The following is a 23,890-nucleotide window of genomic DNA, read 5'->3' on the forward strand; positions in this document are numbered from 1 at the left end:
ATTTTGTCCCACTCTTCTTAACGGCGTTGCTTCAGTTCTTTGTCATCAATTTATGCGCATATCATTATGCACTTTCTTGCTTCTGACTCGATCATTGTAACACATCAATTCTTTTCTTTTTCAGCCTTTATGTTATAAATTTGCTGCTGTGCTTGAGATCATTGTCCTGTTGCATGGCTCACTTTTGGTCTAGCTTTAGTTGGTGGCCTCAAATTTGATATGAATAGAGGAATTTATACAATATGTCTGCTTTATGTACCACACAGCCAAAAGGTCTGATTCAATAGAGGTGTTCACACTTGCTGATGATCAATTAATCAACTGCATTTGATCAGAAGTTCCTGGCTGCTACTTACAGTCATAATTCCGATGGAACAGAGAATACCGGGAATTTAGTTCTTCAGAGGACTGCATTTTTTTTTACTACAATTTAGTAACATCTTTGCCAGCACTTCAAATATTAATATTTAAATCAATGACAAAAACATTATAAACATGCTTTAAGTTGAAATACCTTTCTCAGTGACAGCTCCACGTTAGTATCAGCGTTAAAGTTGTAGCGGGCCACTGCCTCTCCAATCTCTCTGACATGTGCTGGAGGAGGAGGACGGATTGGCTGCTGCTTCTCTGAAGACGGCATCTTCTGTAAATGTGTGAAAAATGGTGATGCATATTCAAATACAACCAAGCCATATTCAGACCAGAAATCAGCAGCCGACTTACCTCTACATATGCTATAGGGAATATTCCCACCCGCCCACGGTGCTCTCCTTCATACCAGTTGTTATCTATCTGCCTGATGATGTTCACTGCATCACCCTTTTTAAATGTCAGCTCCCTGTAACACAGTTTTATGAGTGAAGGGCCTCTGCATGCATCTTTCATCCACTGCATGGACATAACATAGCAGCTGAACAAAACACGGCGACTTCTGCAGCACGAGCATCGGTGACAGAATATCAGCCAGGAAAGCAAAATTATTTAAATAATAAGAGCAAAATAATAAGAGACAGCAATGCAGAAAGCAGCTTTATTCATGCATACATCTAAAAGAAAAAAAACCCCCATCAGAGTATGGTGGTAAGGTGTTATACTGGTATACATGAAAGCAATATTACAACTACAAAATCTGGAAAAAAATGTAAATAAAGGACATGGAGTTTGCGGACGTGCAGTTAGATGTCTGCGTTCTTAGACTCGGCTCTCTCACGCGTGCACTGTAAGCTTGTTGTACTCACTTGCTCGTTTGTGCCTTAAAATCATAAATGGCTCTTGCAGGCTGTTTCTGATGGAGGAGAGAGAACAGAATAAGTTGTGTCATCTGTTTATGGGAGACCTAAAAGAGTGGAGTGAGAGAAAGAAAGCCCACAAGCATTACCAGGTATATAAAACACGTATGTAACATAATTATTTTGAATTTTTAAGAATAAATATAAATATCAATGTGCTACAGAACTGGGAAATTAAAGACAAAGACGTTACCCTTTTGAGCACATTGATTACATGTTATTTGAGAGAAATGCACTGTGTATAAATGTGTTAAGTGCACCACCAGTTCCAATGTTGTACCTCTCTGTCAGGAGTGGGTCTTCTGTTCTGGGGTGTGTGGCGTCCATCCAGGGTGGAACTCCTGGAGATGTCCTGGTCTGTGATGAGCAGAGACACATGAAAAGGTTCACAGGAGTTACAAAGGGAACATGCCACATCACCTAAAACACAAAAGTGTGATCTGGGAAACAGTGATGATGCCACTCAAACAGGTAAATGAGGGAATGAAAGCTTGGGTCATAAACAGGTGTGTTTTATTTGTTTTTCATAGGAGAAAACAAGGTGATTGGACAACAGCACAAATAGACACATGCGATGCTACAAAATACCTGGAAAACAAAATGAATACGGGGAATACAGAGCAAAAAAATATGACAAACAACAAAAACGTAGGATCAAAAGGATTACGGGAAAGAAAATGACCTGGTAATAATGCGATAACTATAAATAAATGTTCAAAACAGACAAATGATACAAGAAAAATAAAATGCATTAAAAAAAAGGAACATTCACAATAATTTACACCAAACATCAACCTTGTCTCTTAGAAGTTATATTTCTTTACAAATAAACTGAAATAACAAATACAGTTTGTAGGAAACTGTAAACAGATCATTATTTCTTACTCTGTACATGAAAGTAGATTGTTTGAACACATTCACTGACAACACATTTAAAACAAGTGTTTGATCAATATCCACCTGAAGTAACTACACATCCTGGTCTGTTTTGTGATTTGAGACACAAAACAAGCTTTATCACTGCCTAAACCCAACTATAAATTCAAGTCTACACGTAAACCTCGGCTTCTGGTGAGAGAATTAAATAATTTGTATAGCCAAACTCCAAAATCCAGTTAATGACTTGTTCATTAGGAGCCTAAAAGTAATGTGTAAAGAAATATTACATCTTTGAGACAGGATTACACAGCAATATACTGTAAATTCTCAAATATCTGTCTTCCTAAATTGCAGAAAACAAAGCCAGCATTTGAAACAATCCCACTCCTGTTTCAAACCCTTTTCATCAGTGCTAAAACAGACTTATTATACTTGGACCATGTCATTTGTATCCCTCACTGTACTTTTGTACTATTTCACTGTAATAGTTCAGCTTCTCCACTGTTTTCTTCATCTGTTCATTGAGGATCTGCCAATAAAACTCCACATTCTGTGCAGTGTTTCAAATTAAAGCAGAAGCACTGTCCTCTTTATTTAACTTCACTCACATTAACTTAACAAAATAAACAAAAAGCCAGATTTGTCTTGAGAATTTACAGTAAATGGGTCTTAATCAATGCCATACAATTAAACAGAAAAGCATGGTAATGGAAGTGTCGGCAGATCAATGAGGAGAACTGGGCAACGAGTGCAGACAAAACTGAAAGAGACACTGAGATAAATGTAAGTGGATGTATATGCGCCTTCGTGTATTTATGCTTGTATGCATGCATGTATTTGTTGTGAAACACACTCATGTTAAGTGACTGCTAAGTGTAGTGTGTATCTGAGGTGTTACATGTGTGTTATTTCCACCTGAGTAACAGAGACCATTTCCATTGCCCTGCTCCTCTCCATAATCATTGTTGTTTGAGGTCTCCAACTGTCGTCCATAACAGGCACTGATTGGTGACTGTATCCGTGGTGACTGTAACCGTGGTGTTGAGGGCTCTCCTCTATATGAGGCATACCCAGTGGGGCTACTGTCTGGGTACAACGATGCAGAGGAGTGGCCGCCGTGCCAACACCCCCTCCTTCCCCGCAATGAGGAGCTGCGTTCTGGCACATTTGGCAGCAGTTCTGCCAAGATTCTTCTCAGGATGCTATCATCAGGTGCCCGAGGGTTTCTGTGGCCTCTCTCTGCTTGAATGTGCTCATATATGTCTCTCAAGGCTGCATCTAGCGCTTCGTAAATTGCCTGTTTAGACTTGGGTCTGCTACCTCGACCTCCGCCCCCACTGCATCTTCTAGAGGTAGGTGGTGAGCCCTTTTTCCTGCGGAAAGGCACTGGACTGACCAGGAAGGCCAGCTTGGACATCGATTGCTGGGATTGTGAGCTCTGGTTTTGGGAATGGCTGCTGCGGTTCTGCTGTGAAGGTCTCTGGTGCTCCTGTCGCGCGCGTTCCCGCTCATGACGTATCATGGTTGTGAAACGGGTATATGAAGCCGGGCAGCGGCCTTTGCAGGTGCTGATGAGATGGCGGTGTTGGTAGCCTTGGCTCTGGCCAAGACTCTGGTGACCAGGATGATGGTGGTGATGGTGGTGGTGGTGACGGAGGTGGTGGTGATGGTGGTGGAGGGTGGAAGAGCCGTATAGGCTCTCAGAGGAGGTTAGTGAGCAATGGTCAAAGTCACTCTCACTGCAAAATGACGAGCCTTCAACCTGAATGAAGTCACTGAGGTCAGAGGCAACAGCGTCTTGTTCACTGTCAGAATAGTCTGGGTTGGCTTGGGGGCCTTGGAGAACAGGAGGAGCAGGGAAGGACCGTCCACGGCCGGGGTCTGGTCCAACACGAGGCTGTCCCTCAGGGGGGCTACGAGGTCGGTGTAAGTGATCCATGGTTTGAGGTACTGTTCCACTGTTTCCATTGTTGTCTTCTTCCAGTAAAGACTCTATTGAAAAACGGCGTTTTGGGTAACTGGGTGTGACACCACCTCCACTGCTAGCTCGAGATGATGAGCCACCTGGTGTGGTGGTGCCTGAAGGCACCTCGCCATCACCCAAGTTAGGCATGGATTTGGATTTCTGAATAAGACGCTCATATTCAGAAATGCGGTTTGGCACCATATCACGTGGCACTTCCACACCCCAGGAGGGTGTCCAAGGAGAGAGGCGATGCCGAAGCAGATGAGGCTGACGCTCTAGATCCAGGATGCGCGCACGGACCGACCGGATGACTTCAGATGGAATTAGCTGAGCTCTGTCGATCTGGTGCATCTTTCGATAGAGCTGGAGAAAGCCCGGCGAGTCGTGTGCTCGTCGTCGATGGAGACGGGGTAATGAACGAGTAGATGATGATACTGTGGAGAGATTTCCATCGCATACCAGTGACCCAGCACTCTCTGAGCGGGTAGCATTTCGTCCACCCGAGCTAGAATGCCCATCGTTGAGTAGGTCATCACAACTGCGTGACTTTAGCTTGGCAGGAGAAGGTGGCGCTTCCTCCGCACTGCTCCATGTCTCAGCATTCTGGTGTTTTGTCTGCCAGCTGTTCTTACAACAGACAGACTGTTTGGAGGAAGAGCTGCCATCTTGGCTGCCATCCTCATTTGAATTGAGAGGGTCAGATGGGACTGGGGGAACAAAGGGCTGCTGATAAGGACCTGGAGAGGTCAAACTGTTTGAATACATGCTGCATGCGTCCCCACCTTTTAGATGTCCAATAGAGAGCAGCGTGGTGAGAGAGAAGAAGGAGGAAAGCAAGTTAAGAAATAATACCCAGCAAAACAGTAGAAGAGCTGGGGAGAGGGAGAATAAACAGGAGAGAAGAATGGATGGAAAAAACAGATGACTTAATGTTCTTCTTTTTTTTTTCCTTCAGACTTCCACCAATCAGTGAACCCTTAAGGTTTATACCAGAAAGGCATCATATTGCAAAAAACCCAACAAAATCTTTGTCAATTAACTGGTCATATAAGCACAGTCCACATGCATGTGTTGGGAAAAGAAGGGAAAAGAAACACAACCAAAGGGTGAGCCTTTGGTGGCTAAACAGTAATGGTAACTTTCTTCTGACTTTGTCGAACAGCAAAATATAAAAAAATTTCTCTTTTCATGAAAAACCCAGAAGTGAAAGAAGCTGCATCTGTGAAAGCGTGGCTACCTTTGGCTCTGGAGGGTGAGGATGGTGAGGAACGAATGACAGGTTTCTTTAGGCTGCTGCTGGGTCTGTAGGCATCCACTGGTTTAGGGGAGGTTGCAGCTCGGCTCTGAGATGGAGCATTCACTTGGGAGCTTGACGGCTCAGACTTCCTTCTCTTCCTGTAGTCACTGGCAGCACTACAATAAAGAATAGGCCAAACAGTCAGTGAATCCAGTTTGCAGAAGGCGAATACAGACACTATAAATCTCCTGTGGGAGCACTGTTTATTTACCAAAGTCATGAGTGGTTGAATTGACAACAGGCAAAAATAAAATAAATTAAAAGCAACCCAATAGTTTTAAGAAATAACCTCTTTTGTAAGAAATGATGCTACTGACAAAAGGAGATGTTGAATTTACATAGAATACTTTATAGGTTTTATATATTGAGAGAATGTTAAAATCACTATGATCAATATGAAAACCTTGAATACATTTCCAGTATATCTAAGATCATCATACAAAGTACCAGATTATACTTAAATCCAAAAACAAAACAAAGGGAATAAAGTAACTTGAGTTTTAAATGTTAAAAAAAAATCCAAGGGGGCTTTCTATTCAGGACAGTTAAATAAATGACCCGGCCTATTCATCACATCCCCGCTCTGCCCTCTCTCTTCACAGAGTATAATGCATCCGAATAAGCAGGCCATTGATGAAAGGGAGTGGGATGAGGGGAGGAACGGGGGTTGAGGGAAGGACAGGAGGTGAAGAGCAGCATCAATAGGTTTGCTGGGTTCATTTATTCTGGCTCAGCTCGTGAAAAAAAAAAAGAGGGAAAGCGCCCTACCATCAGTGACAAAAGCAAAATTAAGACTTCACAAATCATCATTTACTGCACACGCACGGGATGTTTGTGCGAGCGACAATGTGAGAAAGACCTTAGTTTTTCTACTGAGCTGAATCACAACAAGGACAGCTGCTGGTGAAAGGATGGGGGAGGGGGAAGAGGGGATGAGGGTGATGCAGAGGAAAATAAAAGAAGCAGCAGTTACCTTGCAGGTCTCTCTGGAGCCTTGTCAGCAGGAGTGATGTGGAGGGATGTCTGGAATAGGGCAGACAACAAAAGAGAAAAGTGAGCCCTGCAGGAACAAAGACTTGAGGCAGAGCAGCTTACAATACACAGCCTGCATGCGGTTGTTGCTGTGCCACACTCAAAACACTCCCCCAGCGTAAGGCGCAATGGATGCTGGTTCCACATGGCACACCTGACCAAGAAGAGGCCCTGCTGGTGCACACATACCGAAGACAAATTTCTGGTCTCTGTCGTGTTGCTCTGAAGGATGATGGAAAAGGTGATGCACTGAAGGGTGTTATGGAGGTTCAGCTCAGGGGGGCAAATGTTACCCTGCAAAAACTGGCATGGATCAGCTGGAATGGGTCTTAGTGGTATAACGCTGATGACAAAAGTAGGGAAATCAACAGCATCGATTGCAATCACATTTATACTGGGATAAATGTGTGATTACCCTATGATGACTTGGGTAGGTGCTAGTCCTCGACCCCATGATCATGAACTAGACTGAATTGGATTGAGAAAAATGATGGATGGACACTTATGTCTGAAGCATCTATTGGTTTTCTAAAATTTTGAGCTCCTATTTCTCCAAGACAAAAAAAAAATGTTACCAAAGGCTGATAAAAAAGAATGACATGAACCAGCACTTCAAAGCTTCAAATGTTCAACAGCCTTCACAAAACAACCCACTCAAATTTTAGTAAATGGCTAGCATTTTAATTTAAACTCACAGTACATTCATTTTTAGCAGTCGTATCTTAAATATATCTTAGCAATCGAGATCCTGATTGCTGTGACTGGTTAGAAATTGTACAATTAACACTACTGGAACACTTGTGAATGTGAGATTACCTCAATGCGCTGGCGAGCGGAGATGTCTGGATTATAATCCAGCCGTTTTTTAGGAGGCTTGAGCCCCAAGCAGCAGCAGTGAGCAGGAAGGGGAGGAGAAGAGGAGGAGGAATAGGAAGGTGAAGATGGAGGAGGTGAAGGAGGAGAAGCGGTGGTGACATCATGGGGGGAAACAAACAAAAAAAAACAACATGTGGAGAGAGTGACACCTGTTAGAGAACCTGAGTAACCACAGACAACCACAGCACATGTGATTTGCTTGTATCAGACACGTGTGCACTCACTCCAACACACTGACACACACCTACATATATCTATTCATCACACATGTTCTTTGATATACACTTTCTAATGTATTCTATTTATTATTTTTTTCCCTTAAACTGCAGATTGTTGAGGCTAAAACAACGCAGGCCTGCTACACCAACCTACAAACCACACCAACACACGCAACTGTGCCTATTTACCACACACACATGCAGAGTGTAAGAACAAGCTGTAAGCAAAAAGCAAAGTGAAGCACAAGCTGCGACATTGTGTTTATTTGAGAGTGCAAGGACTTGCACAATCAAATGCTGTGACTTATCGCCTCAATCGAAAACTGAACGCAGTGTGTGGTTCTGACCGTGGCCGTATCAGTCAGATAAAATGTCTACACTCTAAGGGCTTATTGAGTGATGTGAAACAGTGAAAACATTGCAGGTAGAAATCTCACCACACAGCTAAACATGACTGTGAGAAGACAGAAAGTCATGCCAGATCTGAATGTGAAATTTTCACCTGAACATTTCGAATAAGCCCAGCAAGTTAACACCTGATGTCATGCGCTGGCATGGACAGAGGCATGTCCATGTGACACTTTGTAAATCAGACAGGTTGTATGTAATTTGATCCCACATTTATGACTAGAGGCGATCTCTGCCTCAAGTCCCTATGACATTATTACCACTTACATCCATCAGAGGGCACTAAAGCATTTAGCTTCAAAGTATGCAGAGAATTCCTTCATAGTACTGCAAGGATCAAATGAATAAACAGGGTATGTAAAGGCAGATTGACAAATAAATACTGGCATGTACAGTACTACGCAAAAGTCTTGAGCCATTCTTATTCTTTATGTGTTGTTCACCACAGTCTGAACTCTCTCATGCAGCTTTTTTGTCATTTCTTTAAGTAGACTTCAGCAATAGTTCTCCAGGCTCCAGCTCTTTTTTCAGTGTTTCTGCCTTTTGTTTTGTTCTCTGTCAAGATGATACCACAAGGCTTCATTAATATTAATGTCCCGACTCTGGGAAGGCCAATACATAACTGATAGTGTTTTACTTCCTAGGTATGCTTTTACAGCACTGGCATTGTTTTTGAGGTCATTATCATGCTGAAAAATGAAGCCACCAGACGCTTTCTCCCAATACCACTGGCTGAAATGCAGCCCCAAACCATGACAGTGCCTCCACTGTGTTTTATAGATGGCTGCAGACACTGTTGTACCTCTCTCTTGACCTCCTCTGTACATACTGATGACAATTTGTGAACAAAAAGTTTCAAATTCAGATTGATGATTATAAAGCCTGCTGCCAATCAGCTGAAGGATTAGCTGCATCTCTCAGGTCTTGTCAGGTCTTTACTGATTTTTTCCTACTTCTTGAGGACATGACTTTTAGCTGTAACCATTTTTTTTATGCCTTCTTAGGTCATTTCTTGTTTTGTCCCCAACTTGTCCAGTTTCCTAGAAACTTTTAAAACTCACACTGCACACCAAGTTTTACAACAATAGTATGTTATGTTATGCCTGTCAACTATTTTCATGGATTTAGCTAAAGAAATGGGAACAAATTATGTGTTTTTCGTGACAGGTTGCTAGTAACAAAGTGCCTAAAGGTAATATTTAAAACTGGTTCTTTGCCAAGTTGTCATATGTGTAGAGACAACACTGATTCATTCCTTGACTTAGGAACCTGTTTCATGCTTGAATGATTCATAGGTCAGCGTTGTGAGGCTTAGCTAACAAAAACACATTCTTCTGAAAATGGTGAGGCAGAATGACTGGAATGAAAAAGCAGATTGAAAAAGCAGCCAATGTCCAAAGAAAAACTTTGGGAGACCTTCAGAAAGCCCAGAGAACTAAAGAAATTACAAGAAAGTCTGGCTTCTTAGACGCTAAATATGAAGAATTGAAAGGTGGCCAAAGACTTTTGCAAAGTACTGTATGATAGATACTGAACAAAATTACATAAATTATTTAAGAAAGAGTTTAGAGCAAAAAGTAAATATCAGTAGAATCTCTGCTACTGCATCTTTTTATTAATGTTTTGACTGTTCATGACCTCAAGTCATCTCAAACGTTTGGAGGCCACTGCCTTTAAACCATTTCCTGCTTATTTTTGAACAAGATGCAGAAATGAACCAACTGAAATAAAAGTGTCCAGATTCACGTGTGAGCATTTTAGTGCCTGCTAGTCACCAGACCAAAAACCCCAGCAGCACAGAGATATACCGCAGTTTGTCACAAAGGTGTTTTGGGGGTAAGGAAAGGGGCACCAAACAAGCACCAAACAAGAATCACATGCCCAAACAACTAGCCCCACCCAGTCTAATAGCACAGACATAAAAAAAAGTCCCGGGTGGAGTGGAGATAGTGGGTGTATGCCTATGGCAGAGTTGTGTTTAAAGGAGTAGCTAGGCCCTGACTTACCGGCCGCCCAAACTCCAGCTCGGAAAAGAACTTATACCAAGGCTCGTTCTCTAAATCTATGTCATCATAGGTCTGGGAAAGCATGACAGTGACAGAGAGAGGAAGTAGAAGAAAGACAGGAGAGAGGAAGTGTGGAAAGAAGTCACACACAAAGAGAGACATGGTCCTCGTGGTTAGGAATGGGCACAGGTGGCAAAGGGAGATGGGCACAGGATGAACCAGGATGAAGGCTTGCCCATGGAAACAAAAGTGTTGAAGCAGAGCCCATTTACAGCTCAAGTTTCACTTCTACAGTACAGTGGTCAGTCAGTCTAGAGCAACAAACTGCCACAATCCAAAAGGGGCTCAGGCTAAACATGTAAATAATAACTGTAACTGACTACGCTTTTGTGCTGCTGTATGCATTTATACAGTCTATAAACATCAAGCACAAACAGCACCATGAACCACTCAGAAGTGAATGTTTTTGAATGAAAAAAGACAACATTTAGATGTTTTTCATGTTTTAAAATGATGTCCATATTAATGTTTTAGTTGCCTTAGTTTTCTTGTATGTCTTGATGCCTTTTAAGACACGTTTAAATAAAAGGTCAGCTTGTTTGATTTGTTTCCATTTACTGTTACTTGAACTGTAGAGATGGCATTGTGTGTTTTACCACGCTGTCTGCTCTTTCTAACCCCAATCCCACATAAAATGGAGTTTTCATGCCAAATGAAACGCTGCCAGGAGATGTTTTGTAGGTGTTGTAGTGCTACATCTCTGGCTTAAAAGAAAATTCAGCTTTCAGATGGATGAGTCACCCTGGAAAAAAAAACAAAACAAAAAAAAAAAAACAGAAGCCTGGAGCAGAGACTGCCAATCACACAAATGCATTAGGGACACTTGCACACACACATCTAAAGAACAAGAGTAACAGAAAAACATTTTTTGCCTCTTAAAGGCCATAATTACCCAAACGGGTGCGTCATCAACATATAGGTTGTTTTAGGGGTGACACTTTTTTACTTTGGTTAATGGAGAAAAAAAATTATACTGAACAGCACATTAGACAGCGTGGGTCCTTCTACAGCTTTCTCCTTTATTACCTCTGTCTATCAGGAACTGACTCATGCATTATTGCCCTGGGAGCACTCTCAGCAGTCATCACATTAAACATCTGCGAAACATCCACAAAACGCTTCCTTTATTCCTTTTTTTTTTTTGCAAACACACCTCATTTGTAACACATTATTCATTATTCCGTCCTAATCTCAAATACTATTTTTTTTTCAGTCCTGCCTGTCAACACAGTCAGTTTTTGCATTTTTTTCCTGCTATCTGCTTTGTCCTTCACCCCACACAAACATTAACACTGAGTACTGTCGCTAGCGGATGTAAGCACTGGAAGCTTTTAACGCCCACATTGTCTCTGACAGAAGAAGAGCCATGTGGAAGACAACAATATAATGACATACCAGACTAGCAAGTTTCAAAAAAAAAAAAAAAAAAAAAAGGGCGCTCTTGCTTGTGACTATTTTTTCACTCTAAAAAGCGCCTGAGCAGTGACTGAATTATTTAATCTTCTACCAAACGATACCAAGAAATACTGTGAGGAAAATCACTTGATGTGTTGCCGTTCTCACACGATGCCAGGGTGAAGATAAACAGGGAGGCATTTCTCTGCATATTTTAAGAGGGGTGGGAATTTCAGTATTTCACAAAAAAAAAATATAAAAAATACTCACTGGTCTTTCATGCTCCAAGATAGAGGACTTCCCAGGCTCATACTCAAAAATACTCTTGGGCTCTGCGCGGTACTTTCGCGTGTCCACTTTTCGGTCTGGAGGACCCCACTCATTGCTGGTGTGAGAGAAACAAACACATGCTTTTTCAGAAAAAACACTTGAGATAACTGACATTAAAACAAAGATTATTAAAAACATTATAGCATATCAATATATCATCAATATTAGTTAATATTGAGAAAGTTTGCGCTTACGCGTCTGTCAAGTCCCTCTCGCGATCACTGTCTCTCGCCCTCAGTTGGAGAAGGGATGGCATGGGTGGAGGTGGTGGGGGTACAGGGGATGGTGAAGGCTCCCGAGGTCCAAGATGCCCTTCATTGTTATCCGAGGGGCTCTTGGACAGAGGCCTGTACGTATGTGTCCGAGGGGCAGGGTGGGCCATGGTGGTGCTGGATGACAGGCTGTAGTTATCTGGCAAGGACAGGATGGAGGAGAGAGTGAAGGCAGAAGCAATGAGGCCAGTAAGCCAGAAAGGAAGGTTGGGAAGAAATTATTGATTTTTAGGAAATACAACTTGTGTTACACAGGAGCAGTTCTCACCATTGTTTACGAGAGCATATGAAGCATTGTATGTGTCGGAATAGTCGTCATCTGTAGAGGAAATATACAAAACAGTTGATTGGGAACACGTGTAAGCACACTTTGTTGTAGACAAGGTACAAGTTTGTCCTCAAGATAGCACTTTTAACCAGCCTGGAAATGAACAGTTACACAAGTCATTTTCTTTTCAGCTACAAGTATATTAAAAGCACCAAAGTAACATGAGCCACTTTCCCAGAACTCTTTCTGAACCTTAAAGATGAACGATGACTGAAATTCTGACTAAAACGAATTAAGGTTGCAGGATGGGGAAAGCATACTACTGCCTGTGCTTCCAGTAAAATCACAAAAATAAAATGCATCAAGACCATAATGAGCCTTTGGATGAGTTCTCAGCACACACACCCATGAAATAGTCTGTGTATCTGAGAGTGCATGAGTTTTTTGTGTGTGCTCTTGTAGAAGAAGGCTGAGCAGTTTAGAACAAACAAGCCTTGTACTGATTCTGTGATTCTGTCAAGCCCACAAAATTAGAGCAAATTTCCCAGGATGGCTCTGTGTCTATTAGAGGTTTCTCTCCATTCCTCCTCCTCTCCAGACTGTTGCTCGCAATCTAACGAGCTCTGGCTCTGGGATCATCTGGGTCTTTTGGTTTAATGAGAACTGGCATGCAAACACACACACAAAATATGCACACGCATACAAACAGCATGCATACATGACCAATTCTGCATGAAATGTCTAATAATCTAGTCGTTGCACATCATTTCAGCACGCTACAGTAGAGGCCTTACCTGCTTTGTGAACTTTGTGAATCTGTTTGAACATAGTTTTGTACCAGTCTTTGGGCCTATCCACCGTCTGCAGAGAAAGAAATAACCATAAAGAGTTATGTGCCGTTAAATGTAACACAAACGTGAAGGCTGAATTTAGAAACTATAAACGGACTCGCAACATGTTATTGGACATTCTAGAGCTGAAAAAACACAGTAAGCCATTTGAAGCATTGATACTTCACACAGGGATAATATAACTAATATAAATAAGTTAACTAATATAAACAGACTAATACTAATATAAATATAACTAATATAAAGAATAAAACCAAGACTGTGTCTTATCCAAGAGAAATATTTATGTTGGCCAATAAGGTTATTCTGTCATGGCCGCTTGTGTGTTGTTGTTTTCTGTTGATTAAACAAACAAACCCGTTAAATTAAGTAAGCACTAATTATGAAACCCTGGCCAACGTTTAGTTGGTGCATCCCTACATTAAATATCAGGCTAGTGCCTGACCACTGGCCAAAGCTGCTTTATTCACACAACTCCTGCTCTGTATGGCTGCTTTTCACATATAGTGTGTTCGTAACTTGTATAACTGTTTTTCACTTGACATTTGTTAACATTTTTAACCACAACTTCCCAGTTAAGTTAGGTGAGTGTCCAGATGAGCTTTTTAAGTTCTTCCATCGGGCACTCTTTTGTTGTTTTGCCTTTCTTATTTTTGGAGTAATCCTGGGCGGGGATAAGTTCCCTGTTGGGGGTAGGCAATTCAGGGCTCTGGTCACTGAAGTTCTGCCTTTCAAGTTGCCTCGAGCCCAGCACGCTCCAGAAGATAGGTAGGTATAGTTTAGTGTGCTTAGGAACTGGGTAAGTTGTGTTTGTTTAATGTGTATGCTGTAAGAGGTAAGTTGGTCAGTTAAAGTTTTGTAGTTTTCCATTAATTGGTTAATTGTTGGGTAGTCTGATCGATTTGGCAGAGGGGTGTGGTGGTGTCCTAATTGGGGTGCGTTTGCTAAGCCTTCTCCGCCCCCAAAATGGATGACACAGCTATTAGTGCACAGGTGTCTAGAAGCTCATTTGTGAGCAATAACATCCACCTGGTTCCAGTTTTCTGTGAATCCAGTGTTCAAAGCTTTTTCAGTGTATTTGAACGCATAGCAACTGCATTGCAGTGGCCCCAAGATGTGTGGGGGGTGATGTTGCTGTGTAAGTTGACAGGTAAGGCTCAAGAAGCTTGTTCCAGTCTGTCTATGGATGACTGCCTAGCTTATGAAAAGATTAAAAGTGCCGTCCTCAAAGCCTATGAACTTGTACCTGAGGCCTATAGGCAGCATTTTCGAGGCTTGGAGTTGGCACAGGGTCAGTCCTATCTTGACTTCGCTAGGGACAAGGCAAAGCTTTTTGATAGGTGGTGCTCTGCAAGCCAGGTTAACGACTTGGGGTCGTCACGTGAGCTTGTGCTGGTAGAGGACTTTAAGAACACAGTGCCTGAGTGTGTTGCTTGTTATTTAAGTGAACAGAGGGTTTCCACTTTACAGCAGGCTGCCATACTGGCAGATGAGTTTACCCTAACTCATAAAACAAATGCTGTAGAATGTGACCTCCCTTCTCACTATAATACATCTTGGCGAGCTAGGAGGAAGCCAGCTAACGAGGCTGAAAAAGTTGTGGTTTCGAGACTCAGAACGAAGCTTTGTTTCTTCTGCCACAAACCTGGACACCTTGTTGCTAACTGTTTGAGGCTGAAACTCAAACAGAAAGCACACTCAAAGCAAAAAGGGCCTGCTTTGAGAAAAGTCAGTCAGGGTTCTCAAACCGACAAGGTTGCCCGGCCTAGTAAAAGGCTACACTTGGAGCATAATTGCTCAGTAGTGTCATGTAGTCAGGGTAAGAGGTCAACTAACCCTGAGCTGCCGCTGGTTGACAATTTCCCAGGTCCTCAAAATGACCTGCAGGGGGACAGACTGTGTATAAAACCACCATTAAGACCCGCAACCCTGGCTAACAAACATGCCTGTACTGGTGACCTGAGGAATCCTCTGCAAACTGTTGCAGTAAGGTCTTCTGACTGCCTGCTGTGTTCTCCACATGTGATGGTTCAAAGCCCTGGCTATCACATGGGACACTGTTTCGAGGGTCTGGAGCCACTCTCTGTCAATGTTGTGAACCCACTGAGATGGGGTTGGCAGCTTCCGCAGGAAATGCCTAACCCTTGCTATGGGGTTTGGTAGGTGGAAAGCCTGCAATTTGGTCATGAAACGGTTATGGACTTAATTGTTTAGTTTTGGTTATTGTAATCATTTTGGTTATCGTAATTTGAAAAACCATGGGTTTGGATTTATGGGAGGGGGTGTTACGGCCCTAGCAGGGCCTCCTCCTGAAGGTGCCTGTGTGGGCGTGTCCTTCAATCTCTTTTGCCTGAGGTGCCACCTTTTCTCCTTTACACAGCTGACTCTCGTCAGTAATTAAAAGTATTTAAGCCCAGGGAAAGGTGAGCTCTGGGCCAGAGTGCCATGTGAGTGTGTTTGCAGCTAGTGAGCTGTGTTTTGTGGTTTGCAGCTAGTGAGCTGTGTTTTGTGGTTTTCAGCTAGTGAGCTGTGTGTCCGTGTTTGCAGCTAGTGAGCTGCTCTCGTTTTGACTTACTTGGTACTTATATTTTATTGACCAACGCTTGAGTTTTGTTTGTTTTCCTTAAATGGTGATAGCGGCTTGTCCGTCTCTTTTAGTTGAGCTACTTTAATAAAACTATTTAATTTAACCCTTTTGACTCCTTTTTCTGACCCGGAAACTTTTTGTTACTTCCTCCTCACCGCCTAGACCCCTCAGGGGAACGTAACAATTTTAAAAGGTTAAGATAGTCTTTTGTTTAGACAGCGTCAGAATATCAGTTTGCCAGAAATTTTGATAATATTCAGCAACCATACAAGTCTCACCAAAAACTTACACTGAATATTCATATGAAAAGAAACACAAGAGCTGTGAAAAAACAGATTTTTAGAATATTTGGCAGTGATAGTGTTTAAATATGTGGATAATATGTGGAACCTCTGTTTGTGTCTGCATATTCCTCAGAGACCTTTAGGAAATATTTTGGTTATATCAGCTATTATATCGCCATTTTTGCAAGCAAACAAAATGGCTAAAATTACTCATTTTTAGCATTTTGTATTTCATGAGAATAACATTCAACAGATATACACAAAACTCAAATTATGCATGATACATTATTATTACATGACATCATTACTTGGCAATGGGCTAAAATGACCCGTTATTAGCATATGGCCTGTATCTACCACTCCTTTTTTATGCTTTTCTCAGTGTGATTAAGTGTCAACAGGACAAACGATACTGTAGCATGGGCAACTACTTTTGTAATATTCTAAAATCAGACACTTGCTGCAGCCCTTAGTAGGGCTGTGGGGTCCTTCTTTATAACTATGACTTTGAGATCTTAAAATGAGCAATTGAAAAAACAAAAAACGTGACATTTATGTAAAGTCAGAATATTCAAATGCATAGTTTAAAAAGCCACAAATGATACACTATCACTTACCTGAATGACTACTATGTCAGTTTGTTTTGGTATGACTATCAGCGTGTATGTCCAAGTCAAGCTGCCTCAGCAGGTTCAGTTTTGAACCACAAAGGTGTCGAATCCTTGTTGGTACAAAACCAAAGTGGGGGCTCTGCTTGCTGTGGCTGGAGAATCAAGGAGAGACCCTGGTATGTGTGCACTTTGTGTAAACAGTATAGATCTAACAGACACTTAAAAAAAGACCCATCAAATGGCAGAGAGACTTAATCCTCTCTTTATTCAGTAGCACTAAACAATGTGCCTGGATTCCGGTCAGAGAGGAGGCAGTTTGGCTCCACAGAGAAAGAGTGTGTGACTGTGCACGCAGCACTGGCACAGCCAAGAGACGCGCCAATTACCACTTCACTCTCCACGGTTACCAAATAGAGTGGCCACAAAAATGTTTGCCCGCTTAAAACAAGGAGCATCTGTTTTTCTTCTCTCCTGCTTTCGTCTCTTTTCAACTCTTTTCGTTTATTGCTCGTCTCTTATTCTCCCCATTTCTCTTTCTCTCATTTTGTAGCTCAGCGTGCATTCCTTTAAATGCTGCTCTTCAACCAACCGATAACTGAGTGAAGTGTTAATACACGGAAAGCCTTAACAGAGATAACACACAGGGACACGCTCCTTGACAAGTAATCAGCAAGGACCTTGTAGTATCAAAGCAAAGACCTTGTTTGAGCTCATCTTCATGACTAGCACACAGAAGGAAGCGAAACCAAGATAGTGAGAGTGGGAGAGAGTCTTTGAACATGGGGTCAAAAGCTGCTGACAGCTTCAAGTAATTCCTTGCTTAAAAAACCTGTTCACACAAGAAGGCAGGAGAAAATGGCTTCAAAGAAACTCCTCTGCTTTACTACAGCGTCTACGAGAGGAGGTCTACTGGAAAGCAGTGTGTTGAGCTCCCTGTACGAGTTCTCTCACCGTGCGGATGGCGATAGGAATGCCTGACTCATCAACTGGGCCGATGCCTTCGTAGTGGGGGGCTTTAATGACCGACACCTTCTTTTCTTCTTCTGAGAAACGGGCAATGGGCACAGTGCTGCTGATGCTGGTGTGCCCTGACACCACAGACTCTCTGGTGACTGTTTCACTGCCCTCTGGATCCGAAAAGGAAGCAGAAAAAGAGGACACAGACGTGTTAGTAATACAGGTCCTCCACAAGCTCCAGTTAAATGTTTTTAATGGATAGACTGCTACAGATATAGATTATATATGAATCCTAAGACATAGATACATACACATACACTTAGCATCTTAACGTTTACAGTTACACTGTAAAGACCCTTTTACATTTACAATGATGTAAGCGATGATGTAACGTTTGCTCCTCTGTGAGATGTTTCAGTTCAATTATCTGACTGATTTTAGGTTCCATTTTCTGCATGTGCTTGTGTAGTCTTAAGTCTTAAGTCCAATGTTTTTCAATCTTTTTAGGCATGTCATATATCACCACAGATCAGTGACTCACCTGAACTCCTGCTCTGTCTCTGAAGCCCCGTGTGGAGTGAGACAGGGGGTGGAGGATATGATGGGGGAGACAGCGGCCTATGTGGATGGCTAGTACTTCCATTCATTGCGTGAGAAAGAACCTGGCCCTAGGAGTGACCCAAAACCCAGAAACAGGGAGTGTAAGAAAATCACCAACAGCAGACAAAACCTACACTACTTACGGTTGTAAAGCTCTATAACATTGGCTTAACATAATATATATATTTTTAAAAAAAATTGTGGAAACAAAAGGATTAGCCGCCAGATAACACTTCATGATAACCATTGCTAAGGATGGATACTAGTGGACTAAAAATCATAAGAGTTGGGAACCTGGACAGTGACGTCTGTGTTGTCTCTGTCGGTGTGTAGTTTTATTGTCACTTGCTGTTTACATTTGTTGTTTGGTTTGGTGTAGGCCCTCAAAATACTGCATATGTTTATGAAAAGATTGTGGTTTGGGTAAATATTCAACCAACCAATATAAGACCAAGGCTAAAGGACACCTTGTGCTTACATGTGAGACACCTGCACAGTTGAATAAACAGCAGTATTTAATCACCCGGGAGTGAGAACCGGCTCCCGCATCGGTAATGAAACTCTGTTAGTCATTAACCGAAATGCTAATGCTAAAGTTTATAAAATGTTGCTTGTGTTGGTGACATCATAATGTAACAGCTACTAAATCTAAGTTATAACTTCATTAACACTATTAATCACCGTTTGTTTATAGTAAATTAACCACTTAGTAAAGATTAATTAACAATCAATTTGTGGTTTATTAGCAATGGCTATTACAAAGTCTTACCATCCAACATTAGTCATCACATTGTTCCAATCAGAGCGGGTAAAAGAACCAGTTCTGATTAAGAGTGGATGGACATGTGAACATACAGTGAATGTGATTCACAGTAAGTTGTGAATCTGAAGTGACTAAAACATAAAGACAGTTAGTGGGGGGAAGGGTCACTCACTGAAACACATCACAGTGTACATAAAATACATGAAAAAAGAAAAAAACAAAAGACTAAAACAGAGACAGTAAACCCATTCACATTCACACACATCTCATTAATTAGTTAACAAACATCTGACATAAACAAGATAATGGACATGATATCTTTACAATGGGATGCTCTTCCCATTCAATATGCCACAGGAAGAAGTTACATTAACTGAAAAAGAATAAAAAGACTGTACAGTGCTGTGAAAACCATTTACCCCCTTCCTGATTTCAGTTTTGTTTTTTCCCCAAATTCCTCCCTCTTAAATGATTCAGATCATAAAACAAATTTTGACATTAGAAAAAGATAACCCATGTAAAAGCAATGCAGTTTTTAAATGATGATTTAATTTATTAAGAGAAAAACATCCATGACATCCATGGGAGAGTTCCAACGAGCAAACCACTGCTGACTGAAAAGAACAGAGTGACTGTCTCACATTTACCAGAAAACATCTTGATGATCCCCAAGACTTGGATACAAAAGACAACCAACAAACCAAACCAAAAGGCAAAGTCTGGACTTTAATCTCATTGAGACTTTCTGGCATGACCTTATACAGGTTGTTCATGCTGGAAACCCCGCAAAGCTGCTAAACTGAAATAATTCTTCAAAGAGTGGGACAACATTCCTTCATAGCGATCTGACACAGATCATTGACAGTTATACTTGCTGCTGTGGGTGGCATAGTTATATTTTCTGAAACGTGTGAGAACTAAGCAAAGATCTATGAACTCATGAAGGTCGAATACGTTTTCACAGCACTGCATTTCAGTTTTAAAGTTTGCCTGTTCACACCAAAGATTCATGGTGAAACAAGAGGGATGTACTACAGAGCCAGAGCACCATCATCTTCCACTCAGCTAACCCAAAGAAAGAGTGACCAAAAAACGAATTGCTTTTTTAAGTGTGCTTGGCTTATAATGCTATTATGTTGTCATATTAGTATAAAATTATGTAAAAAACAAAAACACACACAAACACACACACACACACACACTTATTATTATTTTTGTACATAGGTTCAAGTGAGATTGCCTGCCTGTAGTACCCTAAGCTACTTACACAGAAAATACTAATTAAAGCTACTTATTAGAATATGATTTTTTAATATCTTGAATAAAGAAAGGCCAATATGATATTTTAGTCATAGTGGTCATATAGTCATATAGCAGAAAGATAAAGTATTATTTATATAGCGCCAATGGCCTCAATGTGTTTCATACTGTAAGGTAGGGACCCTACAATAATAGAGAAAACCCCAATATCAGACAACCCCCCTATGACCAAAAACTTTGTGACAGTGGGAAGGAAAAACTCCCTTTTAACAGGAAGAAACAACAACAATGACTAATTAACTTCTCAGGGTAACATTGTATATCTCATTTAAAAAAAGGTTTGAAGAATTCTGTATTTAGAATACTTTTGCAAACACTTGTTATCCACATAGCGATTTGCAGTGTAGTTACATACATTTGCAAAGCACTGCATGCTCTCCCTAAAGGCAAAAGTTAGATTAAAATACTAAGAAACAAGTTTACCAAAATGAAATCTACTGCTTTCAATATCATACTTGCATAACTGCAAACAAAACATACACATGCATGCTCTCCTAGCATAACATAGAGAAACAATAAAGTAGAATATGTCTATTCGCAGTGTAATATAATGAGCTGAATGGCCACATAATTACAGTCCAAACACATGCTGCAGTGCTAAAAAAAGAAGAAAAACAGCAGGAGTTCAGTCTTTTTAGACGCTAATAACCCATAGCTAATGGCTTCCAGCAGAGTACTTCACCTTCACCTTAGAAAAATCACTTCACTGCATCATGAATTTTTGATATGAACTGGCCTTAAGAAACAGTGTAATAGCACACGATGGCAAAAACGACAAAAGAAGGAGAAATATAGACACGCATAGACATGTTTGAATGAGTACAGACAGTAACATAATAAGGGAACGAAGAGGGCTGGATTTAATTTCAGTATCTGACAGGTAGGGTGTAGCTAACAGTTAGTGAAAGTTAAAAATTGGTTATGATCACACACTTTGTAGAGTTCTGATTCAGCCATCAAAATGAGTGGAGGGAGCGTGGGAACCAACTGTTCTTGGTAATGATGTATGTTATAGAGGTGACTTGGATAATTACATTAGTGAAAGTGGCTGCTGCAGCAGTGGAGGCCACAGAGGTTGTTAGCACATCATCACGGCCAGCAGTGGGCGTGTAGGTAGAGACATGGCTCAGAGTGGGCGATGGCGTGGGTGAGGCGACAGGTGAGTCCAGGCTACAGATCTGCAGCTCGTCCAGCAGACCGACCGTGGATGTCGAGTAGTGGCTGAGAGCTGACACGGTAACAGGGGAAGCCGAGGGCGAGGCACAGCTCACACTGCTGACTGCGCCGTGGCTTGGCCCGCTGGCCGCACCAGCTGTGCCACCAGCTCCACTTGGGACATACGGAGTGGGTGATAGTGCCTTGGGCATTAGACCTGACAGGTAGTCAAGTGACTCTGAGCTGTGGTAGCGATAGGGGGAGTGCCGTGCTGTGGGGTCAGGCGAGGGAGGCCCCTGAGGTTGGAATAAAAGGTAATTCATTGGAAAAGGAGGAAAGGAGGAGAGTGCTTAGTGATATAATTTATTAGACATGGTGTCAAAAGGGATGTGTAAAAATAACATGTGACAACAGGTGAATTACTGTTGTGAAACCACACTGTGTCATAAAGCTGCAGCACCCTCTTCTGAACGCATTAATGCTGGAAACTGAAGATGTTTTGTTAGTTCACACTTTACAGAAAAAGCACCAGATTACATGGTAATTAACTGTGGTGTACAACATATTATACACTTGGTTAAAATGCAGTACAAGTTCACACAAATGTAGAATCACTGTTTGGTTCAGTGGAAGGTATTATCAAGAACAAGAATGAACTAAAGGGCAACACACACAAGTAGAAGACATGCATTAAAACCCCTACGGTATATCTGCTTTAACAGAATGCCACAGTCAGACTCAACATATAAGAAAAGAAGCTGGTTTAGAATTTGGGCCATCACTGTAAAAGTAGCTTGACTACTTCTGTTATTTCTGGGGACCTACTGCAACCAAGTGACATGATGCAGTTGGTGTGTTACCCTTTAATCAGTCTTGATGTCACCAAGACATAAACCCAGTGTCTGGATTAAAGTGACCTTTAAATGAACACAACTCTGTATTTTGCTCTGCTGTACCGGTCTGTAGTCAGTTATGTACCAACAGTTTTGCAGGAGAGGGCCTTGGTGGAATTGCAGGAGAAGGCTTCGTCATCTCCACCTGGGATGGAGCTGGAGCTGCCATTTGATCTGAGACCTTGAGTTCCACTTTGGAGTTTGTCTTAGATGAAGCAGGATTTTTTTTATTCTCTTTGTCCAAGCGGACAGAAATCGAAGCTGTCTGTGTCGCGGGTTGAGATAGGATGGGACTTCTTTGTGGAGGTGAGGAAGTGGGTGGAGGGGACCCTGTGGTTTGGGTCTTATGTTGGGGATCAACACAAGAATTGAGGTGTGCAGGAGGGTCAGGGATGGTGACAGGGGTTAGTCTAAGGGAAGACACCTTACGTTCTTTTGTATTAGCATTGCTTGTGTCATTCGAGACAACGGACTCATTCAGCTGCTGGACTGTGTTTGCACTGGTTTCTGAGTATGAGTAGGATGATGTGCTTCTTACAGTGTAGGACTCTTTCAAGACTGCTTGCTCATTTTTAGTGATTGTTAGCATTCCAGGACTCAAATCATTAGCCAGGCCAATAAGGGAACTGTAATTTTGAGGATTAGTGCCTGCAGGCAAGAAGTGAAAACTCTCTTTTCTGGGGGGTGGCAATGGCAATGGACTGATATCCTTGTTAGCCAATTAGAAAGTGACAACCAATGTAAGTTCAAACAGCAAAAAAGAAAAACGAAACAAAACAGAAAAAAAATCATCAGCACAAAGCATGAGATCACAAAGTTTAAAATAGTTGTTTCAGAATACAACAACAATATATGTATATTATCCAAATTCATAATCGCATTAAAAATAACTTTTTTCCCCACTCAGACACTCAAAAGCCAACAGAAGCACAACACATCATGAAATTACACTTGCAATTAAATTTTAAATAGCAACAACAGAGAAATAAATGCGTGAGTGTCTGTCAGTGTACTGTGAATGATGTTTCACCTGTGAGGGGGACTTTTTGTCCTGCAGATTGGGTCTGACGCTGCGAAAGCCTTTGGCAGCAAGCGATGAGCTGCTAGCATCTCCGTTTTTAAGGCCGTCTGTTGCGCTGTGTGACCGCCAAGAATCTGAAGACAAATTTAGTAATTTTACCATCATGTACTCTAATGTTTTCTGACCAAGTTTGCTGGGATCATGTGGGATGTTTTACAGCAGTGTTAGGATTGTCCACCAGAAATCACCAAAAGGATCAGGCACTTACCCAAGTCCGATGAGTGAGAATCACTCCCTGGGGAAAAAAAAGGACACAGCAATAATAAGCAACATGGCTGAGTGTTCCTTACATTCATCTCTGTAACAAACTCCAATATACACCTACTGTGCAAACATTTTTAAAAAGCTCTTAAACATCAAGATACAATTCACACCTAATTACCAAGAACTGCTTCTACTGCATTTTTAACAGCTAATGATTTTTCCCCCCTGCATGCTACAACGTGTCTGTGGGTTTCCTCTTGAGGTTGCTTTCCTGTCAGCTTAAAGGAT

At 41.6% G+C, this 23,890-nt stretch overlaps 1 protein-coding gene across 12 annotated transcripts in view; it reads right to left on the minus strand.

Annotated features, from left to right (window-relative positions):
- Positions 1–23,890, minus strand: part of sorbs2a (sorbin and SH3 domain containing 2a) — a 61,035-nt gene that overhangs the window by 7,944 nt on the left and 29,201 nt on the right. For 4 of the 12 annotated variants that reach the window (XM_063475980.1, XM_063475981.1, XM_063475984.1 and 1 more), the window contains 18 exons: positions 23,607–23,633; positions 23,348–23,472; positions 21,304–21,720; positions 18,128–18,254; positions 17,581–17,756; positions 13,091–13,157; positions 12,297–12,347; positions 11,951–12,167; positions 11,697–11,811; positions 9,972–10,043; positions 7,280–7,336; positions 6,405–6,454; positions 5,372–5,547; positions 3,084–4,916; positions 1,570–1,646; positions 1,239–1,336; positions 724–838; positions 515–643 (listed from right to left, as the gene is read on the minus strand). In XM_063475980.1, the coding sequence (XP_063332050.1) occupies positions 515–643; positions 724–838; positions 1,239–1,336; positions 1,570–1,646; positions 3,084–4,916; positions 5,372–5,547; positions 6,405–6,454; positions 7,280–7,336; positions 9,972–10,043; positions 11,697–11,811; positions 11,951–12,167; positions 12,297–12,347; positions 13,091–13,157; positions 17,581–17,756; positions 18,128–18,254; positions 21,304–21,720; positions 23,348–23,472; positions 23,607–23,633 (3,929 nt within the window). The remainder of the gene's footprint in view (positions 1–514; positions 644–723; positions 839–1,238; positions 1,337–1,569; positions 1,647–3,083; positions 4,917–5,371; positions 5,548–6,404; positions 6,455–7,279; positions 7,337–9,971; positions 10,044–11,696; positions 11,812–11,950; positions 12,168–12,296; positions 12,348–13,090; positions 13,158–17,580; positions 17,757–18,127; positions 18,255–21,303; positions 21,721–23,347; positions 23,473–23,606; positions 23,634–23,890) is intronic. The other 8 variants (XM_063475982.1, XM_063475986.1, XM_063475990.1 and 5 more) reach the window with 8 other exon arrangements.

Source organism: Pelmatolapia mariae, linkage group LG6 (assembly GCF_036321145.2).
Source record: "Pelmatolapia mariae isolate MD_Pm_ZW linkage group LG6, Pm_UMD_F_2, whole genome shotgun sequence".
Lineage (NCBI taxonomy): Eukaryota > Metazoa > Chordata > Actinopteri > Cichliformes > Cichlidae > Pelmatolapia > Pelmatolapia mariae.